The following is a 15488-nucleotide window of genomic DNA, read 5'->3' as shown; positions in this document are numbered from 1 at the left end:
CATCTCCACAGCCTCCATTCTCCCTATACACAAAGACACCCCTTTTCACCTGGCCAATTTCTAATCCTAAGCCTCCCCCAATATAGGTTGGGCTCCCCTTTTATTTACCCTCACACTGCCCTGTGGTACACATCACATTCCATTCCTTATGTGTCACAGAGCATCAGCATCACCTGAGGGACTAAGAAATGTAACTCCTAGGCTCTGCTTCAGAAATTGATTCATTTTATCTGGGCTAGAACCAAGCATATTTAGAAAACCAAGAACAACTTGGGTGATTCCAATGCACTGTGAGTGTGGAGAACCACTGTGCTGTTGTGATCACCTATTTTCTATGCAGCCCTCAGGGAAGTGCAAACCTGTGACAGCAGGTACCATTATCTGTCTTGGACTTTGTATTCCCAGTGCCTAGCCCAGTGCCTGGTATGCAGCAGGAGCTCATATTTTTTGAAAGAATGTGTGAAGAGACCTGCCTCTGGGAGTCAGGAATGTGACAGTTGGGAAATCCATCAACAATACCTGCTTTTCCAGTACCTTTCTCCTAAAAGTTACTGGATCCTACAGATCTTAGTGGGCGTATACTTGGTGTTAGAAGAATAGAAATCTTTCTTATTCCCTTCCTTTTCCCCGTCTTGCAACTGTGGGTTGGCTGAAGAAAAGAAGACAACATGGGAAAGGAAAATCTGGGTGATTAACTGATTAAGCCTTTAGGTTACCGCTGCTCTAGATAAACCCATGATGTGACTTTTTGTTTTTCTCCTAGGTCAGCTGAGGGAACAGCTCAGTTACCTTAAGGGTGATAATTTTTTTAGGTTTACTTGTTCGGATTGCTCAGCAGATGGCAAGGAGCAGTATGAAAGGCTGAAGCTGACATGGCAGCAAGTGAGTAAAAAGCCCTTCCCCAAGTCCATGAGGGTGGTTCCCCCAGGAGTTTGTTGGAACGAATATCTAGAAACGTAGGGATGAGCTTTTGAGTTGTTTGGAGGGGCACTTTTTATTTCGCAATGAAATTAGATACCAAATATGTGGAGAAGGGAGTGAAAAATACTCGCTGTAATGCCAGCACTTTGGGAGGCCAAGGCAGGCAGATCACCTGAGGTCAGGACTTTGAGACCAGCCTGGCCAACATGGTGAAACCCCATCTCTATTGAAAATACAAAAATTAGCTGGCTATGGTGGTGGGCCCCTGTAATCCCAGCTACCTGGGAGACTAAGGCAGGAGAATCGCTTGAACCTGGGAGGCGGAGGCTGCAGTGAGCCCACACCGCGCCACTGTACTCCTACTCCAGCTTGGGCGACAAAGTGTGACTCCTTTTCAAAAAAAAAAAAGAAAAATATTCACTGCTGACTTGATGAATTGGGCTTGAGAGGCTTGAGAATCTCATGATTTCATTTATATGTGATACCAAGCTCTGATTATAATTGAAAATGAAATTCTCACTTTCCTGGCAGCCATTTTAAGAACAATAAAACTATTTTTTTAAAGTGGAAAGATGGCTATGTTGAAAATAGATTTGGAAGAAGGAAGGTGACTGATTGCAAAAACCGACATAACCCAGCTTTTCTGCATTTGAACTCGGAGATGTTTGAATTTTTGTTTGCTGAAATACTTGTTCATTTTTAACCGTCTCTAATACCAACACCCTAATCTAAGCCAGCTGTATCCTAAACAGTAGCTTTTTACTGATCTCCAGGTTGTATTAAATTGTTTTGGTTTTGTTTCTATATCAATATGTTAATGTATAATATGAATAATAATAAGGCATCAGTGTATACTTTTTAGTTCAAAAACCAAATGAAGCCAGACATGGTGGCTCACATCTGTAATCCCAGCACTTTGGGAGGTGGAGGCGGCCAGATCGCCTGAGCTCAGGAGACAAGCCTGGGCAACATGATGAAACCCTGTCTCTATAAAAAACAGGCCAGGCGCGGTGGCTCATGCCTATAATCCCAGCACTCTGGGAGGCTGAGGGAGGCAGATCACCTGAGGTTGGGAGTTCGAGACCAGCCTGACCAACATGGAGAAACACCGTCTCTACTAAAAATACAAAATTAGCTGGGCACGGTGGCGCATGCCTGTAATCCCAGCTACTTGGGAGGCTGAGGCAGGAGAATCACTTGAACCCAGGAGGCGGAGTTTGCAGTGAGCTGAGATCGCGCCACGGCACTACAGCCTGGGCAACAAGAGTGAAAGTCCATCTCAAAAAAAACCAAAAAAACAAAACAAAACAATACAAAAATTAGCTAAGTGTGGTGGTGGTGCACTCTTGTGGTCCCAGCTTCTCAGGAGACTGAGGTGGGAGGGTTGCTTGAGCCTGTGAGGTTGAGGCTGCAATGAGCTGTGATCGAGCCACTGTACTCCAGCCTGGGTGGTGACAGAGTGAGACCCCATCTCAAAAAAAAAAAAAAAAAATTATATATTACTTAGTTTTTATGTTCATTCATTTATTCAACAGATACTGAGTACCTATTATGAACTAGGTGCTGTTCTAGACCTGAGACTACTGTGGTGAACGAGACAGCTAAGGCCTCTGCCCCAAGACAGCTGACGTTCTATACTTAATTTTGATAATAAACAGATCAACAAGATAATTACCCACAGCACTTTTTACTTTGAAGGAAATAGAGTAATGAGAAAGATTTTAAATTACACCATTTTAGCCACTTACGGTGTTCCTTGTAAATTGTAGTTGCCTTAATAGCGTTCGTCTATTATCTTAATTATCAGTGCTTTATTAGGACATCTGATGAAATCTGTCAGTGTTGAATTAGGAAGTCTTTTCTTTGACTTGCCTGAAAAAAATGTAAGTAGAAAATGAAGAGAAGTTTGTATTGAGGATAGAGCTTTATGAATATTATAATTGGGACATTTTTCTCAAGTGTACATGGGATACTGTGTGTAGGCAAGATCTTATTAATAGATTATTGTGATATGTGCACACAGGTAGATTTGTATTTGTCCTGCAAGTGGTTTCTCAAAAGCTGTAAAATGGAAGAAGAGCAAATATATGTAATTTGTTATTTTCAAAAATGTGAGTTTTTTGTAGTGGTTCTTTTTAAAAGAAAAGCTGGCTTTTGCTTATTTTGCTCAGAATATGTAATATTGGCTCACTTTGCATATTTATTCTTTTTTTAAAAAAATTTTTAAATCTTTTGAGGCACAGTCTCACTCTGTTGCTCAGGCTGGAGTACGGTGGCACGATCTTGGCTCACTGCAACCTCCGCCTCCCAGGTTCAAGCAATCCTCCTGCCTCAGCCCCTCTAGTAGCTGGGATTACAGGCACGTGCCACCATGCCTGGCTAATTTTTTGTATTTTTAGTAGAGATGGGGTTTTGCCATGTTGGCCAGGCTGGTCTCGAACTCCTGACCTCAGGTGATCCACCCACCTCGGCCTCCCAAAGTGCTGGGATTACAGGCGTGAGCCACCGTGCCTGGCCACTTTGCATATTTAATTAGACTAACATAACTTGCAGATTATTTTTTCACTTCCAAAAGACGTATTGATGGTGGATACTAACCTGGTAGGGTGAAGTGATAACTTAGGTTGCACATATCTGGTTCTTAGCAAACAACTGACCAGTATTTCTAGTTGCATCTGAAAAAGCCCATCTCTCATTGAAGACCTGAAAGAGAATCAGTTGGTCTTGAATAAACTCCATTGATGTAGCCATATTCTTAGTATATTGAAATGTGGGTTTTCTGTCTTTAAATCTTAAACTTTGAAAGATTTACCAAAGAAATATGTAGAAATGCTTGTAACACAAACAGCATTTTGTTTGTATTATAAAATACTTACAGTAAAGAGGTCTGATCTCCTGATTAAAAAGCCCCTTCCTGCCACACTCCCTTTCTGTGTCCTTTCCTCTTCCTTGGTGACTCCTGTGAATAGCAGTTCCATACATAGGAGAAACTTTATCAAATATTTGGGAAGGATAGGGAAGTTTTTGCATTCTTTTCCTGGAGACTCATTCTTATGGCACAAGTAAAGATACCATGATCGATCTTTGCTCGTTATTTTTCTAGTGTTCTTCAGCATATACTGAGTACCTGCCAGCTCTGAGCTAGGCCCTGTGGATACATTGGTCCACAAGATCAGCTTCGTTACTGATGAGCTTGGTCTGGTAACATGAGAGTGGAAAACTAAACTGGGGTTCATTTTTTTGTGGTTTTTTTTTTGAGATGGAGTTTCACTCTTGTTGCCCAGGCTGGAGTGCAATGGCGTGACCTCAGCTCACTGCAACCTCTGCCTCCCACGTTCAAACGATTCTCCTGCCTCAGCCTCCCGAGTAGCTGGAACTACAGGTGTGCGCCACCATGCCTGGCTAATTTTTGTATTTTTAGTAGAGACGGGGTTTCACCATGTTGGCCAGGCTGGTCTTGAACTCCTGACCTCAGGTGATTCACCCACCTCAGCCTCCCAAAGTGCTGGGATTGCAGGCGTGAGCCACCATGCCCGGCCTGGGATTCATTCTTTTAGATCATAAATTCCAGGAGAGAAGGAAAAACAGGTCCTTTATATATTAGTTTATAGTTTGCCCAGTAAAGATTAAGTGATAAGAGAAGTTATTTTCAAGTAAATATGTAAACTTTAACTTTTTAGGGTCATAAAATGTCTCAATTATACAAAAAAGTCATAGAAATACTTTATCACTGAGATTATCAGCAAATACATAGTTCTGAGATACTCTTAGAGTGGGCAAAGCTTGTTCTATGATTTTCTTAAATTATTTATTGAGCAATAATTATTTTTTAAAATTGTGATGAAATATGCATAACATATAGTTTACCATTTTTTAGTGTACAGTTCAGTGGAATTAAGTACATTCACATTGCTGTATAATCACCACCACCATCTACCTCCAGAATTTATCTTTACAAAATGAAACTCCATGCCCATTAAACACTAACTTCCCATGAATATTGATTGTTTAAAGGAAGATATTTGTTGGCTGATGTAGACCAGATGCAGATATAACTGGAAGACATTTTTAAAAATCTGTTCATGGGGTTAATTGTTTTTAGACTGTCTGCAAGTATTGCAAGTTTAAGAATGGGGGAAATTGAAACTTGGTTAGTGAAGGGTCAGAATTACTGGGCCCCTTTGAGTGGTGTAGATATTGGTCTTTCCGTAAGACTGTTGGGGATTTAATGCTGTGAATACAGATGTTGGGGACATTAACTGCAATTTACTACACTCCTTACAGCCACAGGATGCTCTTTATAGAAATAAGGATTAGGCTGGGCGCAGTGGCTCACATCTGTAATCCCAGCACTTTCGGAGGCTGAGGCGGGCAGGGCACTTGAGGTCAGGAGTTTGAAACCCTGTCTCCACTGAAAATACAAAAATTAGCCAGGAGTGGTGGTGCGCATCTGAGGTCCCAGCTACTTGGGAGGCTGAGGCAGGAAAATTGCTTGAACCCAGGAATCGGAGGTTGCAGTGAGCCGAGATCACACCATCACATTCCAGCCTGGGTATCACAGTGGGACTCTTGTCTCAAAAAAAACCAAACAAACAAACACAAAAAAACATCTATATGAGTATCTGAGTATAGATTCAAAGAAAAATGTCTGAAAGGATGGGATTATTTCCTGATGGTGGATTTCAAGTGATTTTTACTTCCTCCTTTGCTCTTTTCTGTATTACTGAATGCAGTAGTACATTCTGTATTACTGAGTGTTTTATAATGAGCATATGTTACTTATATTTCTGGAAAATACCTCCCCATTTGGGGCCATGAATTCCTCATCTGCAAAATAAGAGTAGACTAGATTAGGAGTTTGCATCCTGAGCTCTGGAGGTGTCTTGGAGCTCTCTGAGAATGGGCTGAGTGGCCAGGCCTTTCAGTTCCCTGTTTCTTTTCTAATGCTGATTTCATTTGAAGGAGGAGTTTGACAGGCAAAAACGGCTAAGTCACCGAGTAGATGGCATGTAGCATTATTTTTAGTTCTGAAATTCTGAGTCTTGTTTTTGCCATCTAAGAGCTTAGAGAAGTATATACAAGGGTGATTTTCAAGATATTTGATAAAAGGTAGTGCCGTTGGTCAGAAAATGCTGGCTGGAGTAGGCACCTGGAGGCCTCCTGCTGGCCAGAAGGTAGCCCTTGATTTAGGACTACACTGTGTAGGGTGCGGGATCCTTGGGACAATGCCTGTTTATCAACTGATTCAGGGACAGCTTTGTTGTAGCCATCAGTTCAGCCACAATATTAGCCCTGCATGTGTGGCATCTAAGGATTAGATGCTTAGTTTCTGCACATAATTAAGTGGATTAGTGATATCTTGAAAGTAAAAAAGGAAGTAAATTCTACCCTGGGAATATTCCAAGATACCGTCCTTCCTTTGTTCCCTCTGTTCCCCACCATTCCTACTCAGAATATAAAACAGAAGAAACTTTTCCCCCCTCAAGATTAACATCCCTAACTGTGCTGTTCTGCCACCTCTTGTTTCAATTGTGTTTCAGGTCGTCATGTTGGCAATGTACAACTTGTCTCTGGAAGGAAGTGGACGTCAAGGTTATTTCAGGTGGAAAGAAGATATCTGTGCTTTTATTGAGAAACACTGGACTTTTTTACTAGGGAATAGGTAATGTGTTTTTAAAAAATCTTATACTTGAAGGAATATGTAAAGAATGAAGTATACAAGATTTGAGACAGCCTAATGTAGACTTGTTAGAGATTTATTTTAATTTTTTTGAGTGCAGTGGCATGACCATAGCTCACTGCATCCTCAACCTCCTGGGCTCAAGTAGTCCTCCTGCATCAGCCTCCTGAGTAGCTGGGATTACAGGTGTGCACCAACATGCCTGGCTTATTTATTTATTTATTTTTTGGAGGCAGAGTCTTGCTCTATTCCCTAGGTTGGAGTGCAGTGGCGTGATCTCAGCACACTGCAACCTCCACCTCCCGGGTTCAAGCGATTCTCCTGCCTTAGCCTCCTGAGTAGCTGGGATTACAGGCACCTGCCACCATGCCCAGCTAATTTTTGTGTTTTTAGCAGAGACAGGGTTTCACCATGTTGGCCAGGCTGGTCTTGAACTCCTGACCACAAGTGATCCGTCTGCCTCGGCCTCCCAAAGTGCTGGGATTACAGACGTGAGCCACTGCGCCTGGCCTTATTTTTCTATTTTTTTGTAGAGACTGGGGTCTCGTGTTGTCTCAGGCTGGTCTCAAACTCCTGGGCTCAAACAGCTCTCCTGCCTCAGCCTTCCAAAGTGCTGGGATTATGGGTGTGAGCCACCGTTCCTTACCTTGTTAGAGATTTAGAGTGTTTACTTGTGGCAATTACAAAAATTTTTGAATTCCAGAGAATGTTTTTACTTTTTTAAAATTAAAAAAAAAAACTTGACCGAAAAAAAAAACTTGGCCAGGTGCAGTGGCTCACGCCTGTAATCCCAGCACTTTGGGAGGCCAAGGCGGGTGGATCACCTGAGGTCAGGAGTTCAAAACCAGCCTCGCCAACATGGTGAAACCCCATCTCTACTAAAATACAAAAATTAGCTGGGCATGGTGGCAGGCAACTATAATCCCAGCTACTCAGGAGGCTGAGGCAGGAGAATTGCTTGAACCCAGGAGGTGGAGGTTGCAGTGAGTCAAGATTGCGCCATTGCACTCCAGCCTGGGCAACAGAGTAAGACTGTCTCAAAAAAAAAACCAAACAAAAAAAAGATGTTTATTTCAACTGAACATGATGTTTTTTGAAGAAATTCTTAGAATATTTAAAAATAAGAGTTGTATTACATGAGACTGTTCAAGAGTTGGGTAAGTCAATATTTCACTTGAGGAGATAGGGTTATTATATTTTTTTAAGCTGTGTGTGGTGGGGCATGCCTGTTGTCCCAGCTACTCAGGAGACCAAGGTTGGAGGATCACTTGAGCCCAGGAGTTTGAGGCCAGCCTGGACAGTATAGTGAGACCCTCATCTCTTAGAAAACACCAACCAGGCTGGGCCTGGTAGCTCAGGCCTGTAATCCCAGCATTTTGGGAGGCCGAGACGGGCAGATCACCTGAGGTCAGGAATTCGAGACCAGCCTGGCCAACATGGTGAAACCCCATCTCTACTAAAAATACAGAAATTAGCTGGGCTTGGTGGCGGGTGCCCATAATCCCAGCTACTCGGGAGGCTGAAGCAGGAGAATCGCTTGAACCGGGGAGGTGGAGGTTACAGTGAGCTGAGATGGTGCCACTTCACTCCAGCCTGGGTGACTGAGCAAGACTCCGTCTCAACCAACCAACCAACCAAAAAAAAATAACCAAACAGAGCAGTGCCTTCTAGGAGGACAAGAGAGGAAAAATAATGGCAGTTACTGACTGCATCTATTTAGGTTGCCCTTAGTTAATAGAGTTTTGTATTACTAGTATTTGTTTTTAACTCTGTAAAGTAGACACTCTTTTATATTTTTAACTATTTTTCATAGTGCTTAGCAAAGTCTGGGCACATCTGCATATGGCTTGTTCATTGGTCACTGTGTTTATCATTGCGCTTTGAGTTTGCTGCTGTGTGCTCTCCCCAGTGGCTGCTTTGGTTCATTAGACTCAGGGATGCACAGACCTTGCAACCATATATGTTCACTAAATGTCCACGTGGATCTGTCAAGACTTTTATTGCTCTTGGGTACTTGTGAGTTTGCTACCACATTGGTGAATTTTTGTTTGAGATTCTGATTGTTAGTTGCTGTCCGAAGTCCCGTGTGAGATTCATGAATCTTACATAATGAGGTTAGTTTAGACATGACAAAGTCTTTGATCACTTCAAGTCAGGGCAGGGAGTTCATGCCTTTCCTCACTTGGGGTTCACTGCAGCCTCTGTTTCTTCAGACGCTGAGGAATCACAGCTTTGCTCGTATTACTGAGGGTGCGGGAGGGCAGTCAGAAGGAGGGTGACCGGCAGGCTGCTGTGAGAAAATGGAATAGACTCCCTACATTTTTGCAAAAGGGGTTATTTTAGTTCTTGAGCTATTTATTGGTGCTAAGAAAAGAATCGACACTATAACTCGTTCTTTCTCATAAGGAAAAGAAATCTGTTGTTTAGTTTAATGATTTAGCACTATTTATGGACCTTAATGTACCCCATTTATAAGGGATAAGAAAGGGAAAAAAACTGATAAAATTGGATCTTGGAATGTTTTCATGATCTTTGAGTGCTGTTCTATTTAGTGGGTTATTTCCTGGAAGAAATTAGATTTAGATTGCCTGTTTTTAAGAATATTGCTGGATTTTAACAGAAGTTGTTTAATTGCTTCATTTGTTCATTTCTAGAGCATGTTCTGAGAGGAATCAGCTGAGCCTTATTTCTTTTTAACATACCAATGAAAGGCATTAATTACTCTCCAGTTTCTGTGTAGTTTATTTAGTGTGTTGGTCATATTGGTATATCACTGGAATTATTATTTATTTGATCTTCCTATTTAAATCAAGTCACTTAATTTTAAAAAGAAAACATCACCATAGTAAGTGGGAAACCTATATAAATTGTCATAAATAGAATGTAACAATAAAAATAAAACAATGCTGTTAAATTGTAGCTGGATCCCATGGCATATAATGGCAAGCCATGACTTTCTTTTCCAGTCAAAAAGGGAGGCTGCTACAAATGTTAATGAGAATTTAAAGCAGTAAACTTTCTCTTGATCTAACCAGAAGAAGCAAAAGAGAATTAGAAATCACTCTATGATTCTTGCCACCCGGTTTCATGCTACAGTGCTGCTCTTCACTTTGCGAACTGCACTTGAAACATCAGTGATTGAAGAAGTCCCCTGAAACCACTACCCCTGGGTAGTTACCACTTGCTCAGACATTTCTGTGTGCGAATGTTAACAAGATTACCATACCCCAGAGAAGCTGTCTGTAAAGAGCATTTATATTTAAGGTACACTTTTTTCATAGCTACTAAAGATTTTCATTCTGCTATCCATAGGACGTACATTATTGATTTACTTACTTACTTATTTTTTTGAGACGGAGCCCTGCTCTGTCGTCCAGGCTGGAGTGCAGCGGCGCGATCTCAGCTCACTGCAACCTCCGCCTCCCAGGTTCAAGCAATTCTCCTGTCTCAGCCTGTGGAGTAGCTGGGACTACAGGCACACCCCACCATGCACGACTAATTTTTGTATTTTTAGTAGGGATGGGGTATCACCTTATTGGTCAGGCTGGTCTTGAACTCCTGACCTCAGGTGATCCACCCGCCTGGCCTCCCAAAATGCTGAGATTATAGGCGTGAACCACTGCACCTGGCCAGGACATACTTTAAATTCTTGAAAATTGTAACCATTTCTCATTTGTCACAAGATCTAAGAGAATACTATACAGTGTAATGAAGTTCTGAATTTTCTTTCAGATGTTTACAGGTTTTTCTTTTATGCCTTTAATATGTTATTAAAGTTTAAATGTAGAAAGGTGGTTTTTTTTTAGTGCTAACCTAAATAATTTTATGTACCATTGTAGAAACAAGTTAAAAAGTATATGAAAACTTAGTTATTACTGAATAATTGCCTAGTATTTGTTCATTTAATCTGCTTTTACAGTCCTGACCTTGAATTCTTCCAGAAGGTATAGTTTCGATTAGTGAAGAATAGCTTGAATATTTTCTTCTATTACCATATTTTACTGATTTTAAGATACGTAATTTTGCAAATTTTGACATCTCTGACAGCTAGATACATCTTATAGTTAATGATATGTCAATTTAATTGGTAGTTAGCTCTTATTTGTACATAAAATAGTGTATCTTAAAGTTAATGGATCTTCAAATTGATGAAATATGATAGTACACATTCGTAGTATCTACACTTCAATCAACTTTACAAGGAGGTTTCTGGGAAGGTGGCAGATAGGAAGCATTTGCCTTCCTGCCTGGACAGCAGTTGCACTGGCAGAATCTGACTGATGGAACTATTTTGGAACTCTGGAGTCTAATAAAGGCTTGTGGTTTCCAAGGGAAGGAATAGACAGTAGATTGCGGTTAATACTGGTCAATTTTAGTTCTTAATGCAGTAGCAGCTACCCATCCCCCTTCTCCAGCCACTAGGAAGAAAGCTGTGTGTGTGTTCCTGGAGTGGCTTACACACAGCTTGTAGCATCCAGGGTGGGCAAAAATAAGCCTGTTTTCCAAATACTGGGTATTTGTGCTCTGATCACTGATTGCTGCTTCTAATCATAGAGGTGAAAAGAGATGGCAGCCATTGTTGTTATAGCTCCCCCCATTGCAAAAATGGGTAAAGGAATTTAATAGACATTTCTTCAAAGATATTAAAATGGCCAATAAGCACATCAAAAGATGCTCAGCATCACTAATCATTAGGGAAATGCAAATCAAATCTATAACACAATACCACCTCACGCCTCTTAGGATGACAATTATCAAAGAAACAAAACAACAACTGTGGGCAAGAATGTGGAGAAATGAGAACCCTTTTGCAGTGTTGGTGGGAATGTAAAATTGTACAATCATTGTGGAAAATGGTGTGGTGTTTCCTCAAATAGTTAAAAATATAATGATCATATGATCTGGCAATTTCACTTCTGGGTGTATACTCAAAAGGATTGAAAGCAGGGTCTCAGAGATACTTGTATATCCATGTTTTTAGCAGCATTATTCACAATAACTGAGATGTGGAAGCAACTGAAGTGTCCATCAGTAGATAAATGGATAAGCAAAATGTGGCATATACATGCAGTGGATATCATTCAATCTTAAAAAGGAAGGACATTCTGGTACATGCTGCAGTGTAGATGAACCTTGAAGACATTATGCTGTGTGAAACAAACCAATCACAAGAAAACAAATACTGTGTGGTTCTACTTATCTGAGATACTTAGGGTAGTGAAAATCACAGATACAGAACGTAGAACGGTGGTTGTCAGCACTTGGCGGGGAGGGTGGAACTGGGAGTTGTTTAACGGATATAGAGCTTCAGTTTTGCCCTGTGAAAAGTGTTCTGAAGGTAGATGGTGGTGGTGATTGTACCATATAAATGTACTTAATACCACTGAACTCTAGTCTTAAAAATTGTTAAGATAGTAAATGTTATGTATATTTTACCACAATAATAGTTTTGGGGGAAAACTATTGAGGCCATTCATAAATACTGTGTTTGTATATGTCCTGACAACAAATTTATTCCATTCCATACAAATATCTCATTATGTGTTGTGCTGTGATTTAGCTGGCTGTATTAGTTTGCTAATGATGCTGTAACACAAACTGGATGGCTTAAACAACAGAAATGTATTCTAGTTCTAGAGGCTGGAAATCTGAAATCCAGGTGTTGATAGGGTTGGTTGCTTTTGAAGGCTGTGAGGGAGAGAGTATTCTATGCCTCTCCCCTAGCTTCTGTTAGCCACAGGCCTTCCTTGGCTTGTAGATGATGTTCTCCCTGTGTCTTCATGCATCTTCCCTCTCTACACGTCTGTCTCTGTGTCCAAGTTTCCCCTTTGTGTAAGGACACCAGTCATATTGGATTAGTGTTCAACTTAATGACCTCATGATCACTGTTTGCACATAAGGTCACATTCACAAGTACTGGGACTTCAACATCTTTTGGGAGGACACAATGAAATCTCTAACACTGGCCGATAATTTTATAAACATTTATGTTATTTCCAGTTTTCCTGTGTTTAAGTTATCCTTGTGGGGCATATTCTTGTATATATATCCTTCGTGTTTTTGTGATTAGAAGTAGATTTGTGAAGTCAGAGGATACACACAATTTTGCTGTACATTATGAAAGTAACCTCCAGAAAGTATATGCCCGTTTATAGTCCCACTGCCAATGTACAAGTACACACTCGTTTTCCACACACTAAATAACACATTGGTTTTTAAAATCTTTTGAGTCTTTGTCAGTCTTTTTTATTGTTTTTGTTTGTTTGAGATAGGGTTTCACCCTGTCGCCCAGGCTGGAGTGCAGTGGCACAATCATGGCTAACTGCAGCCTTGACCTCCCAGGCACCAGTGATCCTCCCACCTCAGCCTCCCAAGTAGCTGGGACCACAGGCACGTGCCATCACACCCAGCTAATTTTTTTTTATTTTTTTGTAAAAATGAAGTCTCACTATGTTGCCCAGACTTCTGTTTGTTTATTGCAGTAAAAACAGTGAAAATTTACCATCTTAACCAGTTCTAAGTGTACAGTTCAGTGGTGTTAAGTATGTTCACATATTTGAATATAGATTCACAGATGGCCAGAACTCTTCTCAACTTGCAGATCTGAAACTCTATCCCTGTTAAATAACTCTCCATTCTCCCCTCCCCACAGCTCTAGGCAGTCACCATTCTACTTTCTGTGTCTATGAATTCGACTACTCTAAATACTTCATATATGTAGAGCCATACAGTATTTGTCTTTTTGAAACTGGCTTATTTCACTTAGCATAATGTCCTCAAGTGTTATCCACATTGCAGTATATGATAGGATTTCCTTTATTTTTAAGACTGAATAATATTCTATTGTATGTGCTTATGCTACATTTTGTATTAGAGAGGGTTTGGAAAGATTAGGAAAAGATAAGAATGTAGGAGAGGTACTCTTTCATTCTCTCCATCTCAGTGCTTTTTTTGAGACCCAGTTTCATTCTTGTCGCCCAGGCTGGAGTGCAATGGCGCAGTCTTGGCTCACTGCAACCTCCACCTCTCGGGTTCAAAGATTCTCCTGCCTTACCCTCCCGAGTAGCTAGGATTACAGGCATGTGCCACCACACCCAGCTAATTTTGTATTTTTAGTAGAGACAGGGTTTCACCATGTCAGCCAAGCTGGTCTCAAACTCCTGACCTCAGGTGATCCGCCCGCCTCGGCCTCCCAAAGTGCTGGGATTACAGGCGTGAGCCACTGCGCCCAGCCTCAGATAGTGCTTATGCCTACTATAGCTTAGCTTATTTGTTTTATTTTCTGAGTTTTCTGTTAATATTACATTTCTGTTCCTCAGAATGCTTTTCCTTTGCCTTCCCAGCAATACCTTCCAACTGTTAGACTGGTCTTCTTGTGAAAGACTGTCTTTTAGGATTTCCGGCAATTGATTTATGTTTTCAAGGTGGAAATAGAACAGTCGCCTTAAAAGAATTTTCAATAGGGAACCCGGATAGTTGACATTTTGCATGTTTTGTTATTTTGTTGTGCAATAGGTGCTCTCTGTGTTTGTGGAGTATACCACATAGTTTTGTTACCACTCTAGTGCATCAAGGCAGATAGGATCAGATTGAGAGATGTGTGCGACTCCTCAGGTAAAATGAGCTATTTACTGGAGCCAGTTATTAATTCTATCACAAAATGCCCAGCCTTGCAGTTACGCTTTTTGTATGCTTTATTCTTGGGAGCTGTGCTTAATTCACATAACAAAGCAACTTAATTAAAATTAGCCTGTAGAATTCCATAATCGTGATGATTGTGATGAGAAGTATTTTACGTGCTTTGTTTGAATTATTTCATTTAATCCTCACAGCAACCCTGTGAGGTAAGTTCTATTATCCTGATTTTACAGATGAACAAACCGAGGCTACTAGAAGTTGGTAGCGCCAGAGTTTGAAGCAGGCGGACTCCAGAGCCTCTCTCCTGCCTCTCGTGCTCTGCTCCTTCAGTAGCCGGAGGTGCCATTGCATGTTGCAGGCCAGGAGTCACAGTATACACAGACTGTCTTTTCTATATAATGAGCAAATTGAAGTGCCAATCATTTTTAAATTCTTGGACTCTTTAGGAAAAAGACGTCTACCTGGTGGAGCACCGTGGCAGGCTGCCTCAGCGTGGGAAGTCCCATGTACTTCCGTTCAGGTGCTCAGGAATTTGGAGAGCCGGGATGGTGGAAACTTGTTCATAACAAGCCCCCAACGATGAAACCTGAAGGAGAGAAGTTGTCTGCCTCTACTTTGAAAATAAAAGGTACTGTTGTGAGAACAGTACAAAAGATGCTAGTCAGACCAGAGCCAAGCTGGTGTGAGTCCAGGAGATGCTCCTGCTTCCACTGGGCATGGCTCTCAGGCCTCTCTGAAGCTACTCTGTTTAACACTTCTGTGATGACACTTGTGTGTGTGCTAGAGATAAATGCCACGTAAAAACATTTTATCACTTCCTAATCAAGTTATCAGTTTTATAGATTTCCCAGGATATCTGAAAGGTTCAATGTTTTCCATCTGGTTTTTGTTTTTAAACTTCTCACAAAGGTGAAGAGATGTTTTAAAATTCTCATTAATAAATAACATGATGAATTCCCATGTACCTTCCACCTCACTTTGACATTAACTCCTGACAGTCTCATTTTATCTAAATCCTCAGTACTTTTCCCCAACCTTCCCCATTCTTACAATTGGATTATTTAGAAACAAATCACAGGAATCAACATTTCATTCCTAAGTATCTTAGTATGTATCTCTAAGAGATCAGGATTCTTTCCTTTTTGCAGCCTGACCATAATGCCATTTTCATATTTAAAAAGATGTTAACAGTGACTTCTTACTATCACATATTGATCTGGTTTTATAATCTAAAAAGCTTTTAATGAGC

General features: G+C 40.9%; 1 protein-coding gene and 1 long non-coding RNA gene across 5 annotated transcripts in view; one reads left to right on the top strand and one right to left on the bottom strand.

Annotated features, from left to right (window-relative positions):
- KAT14 (lysine acetyltransferase 14) overlaps window positions 1-15488 on the top strand; it is a 44032-nt gene that overhangs the window by 1780 nt on the left and 26764 nt on the right. For all 4 annotated transcript variants that reach the window (XM_055265359.2, XM_055265360.2, XM_055265358.2 and 1 more), the window contains exons 2-4: window positions 764-882; window positions 6462-6583; window positions 14686-14867. In XM_055265359.2, the coding sequence (XP_055121334.2) occupies window positions 764-882; window positions 6462-6583; window positions 14686-14867 (423 nt within the window). The remainder of the gene's footprint in view (window positions 1-763; window positions 883-6461; window positions 6584-14685; window positions 14868-15488) is intronic.
- LOC129474252 (uncharacterized) overlaps window positions 449-15488 on the bottom strand; it is a 35465-nt gene continuing 20425 nt past the window's right edge. The window contains exons 2-5 of the long non-coding RNA XR_008654503.2: window positions 3798-3880; window positions 3520-3624; window positions 2670-2793; window positions 449-649 (exon numbers count right to left, since the gene is read on the bottom strand). This is a non-coding gene — a long non-coding RNA (uncharacterized lncRNA). The remainder of the gene's footprint in view (window positions 650-2669; window positions 2794-3519; window positions 3625-3797; window positions 3881-15488) is intronic.

Source organism: Symphalangus syndactylus, chromosome 24 (genome assembly GCF_028878055.3).
Source record: "Symphalangus syndactylus isolate Jambi chromosome 24, NHGRI_mSymSyn1-v2.1_pri, whole genome shotgun sequence".
Lineage (NCBI taxonomy): Eukaryota > Metazoa > Chordata > Mammalia > Primates > Hylobatidae > Symphalangus > Symphalangus syndactylus.
This window is presented reverse-complemented; position numbering and strand designations above follow the sequence as displayed.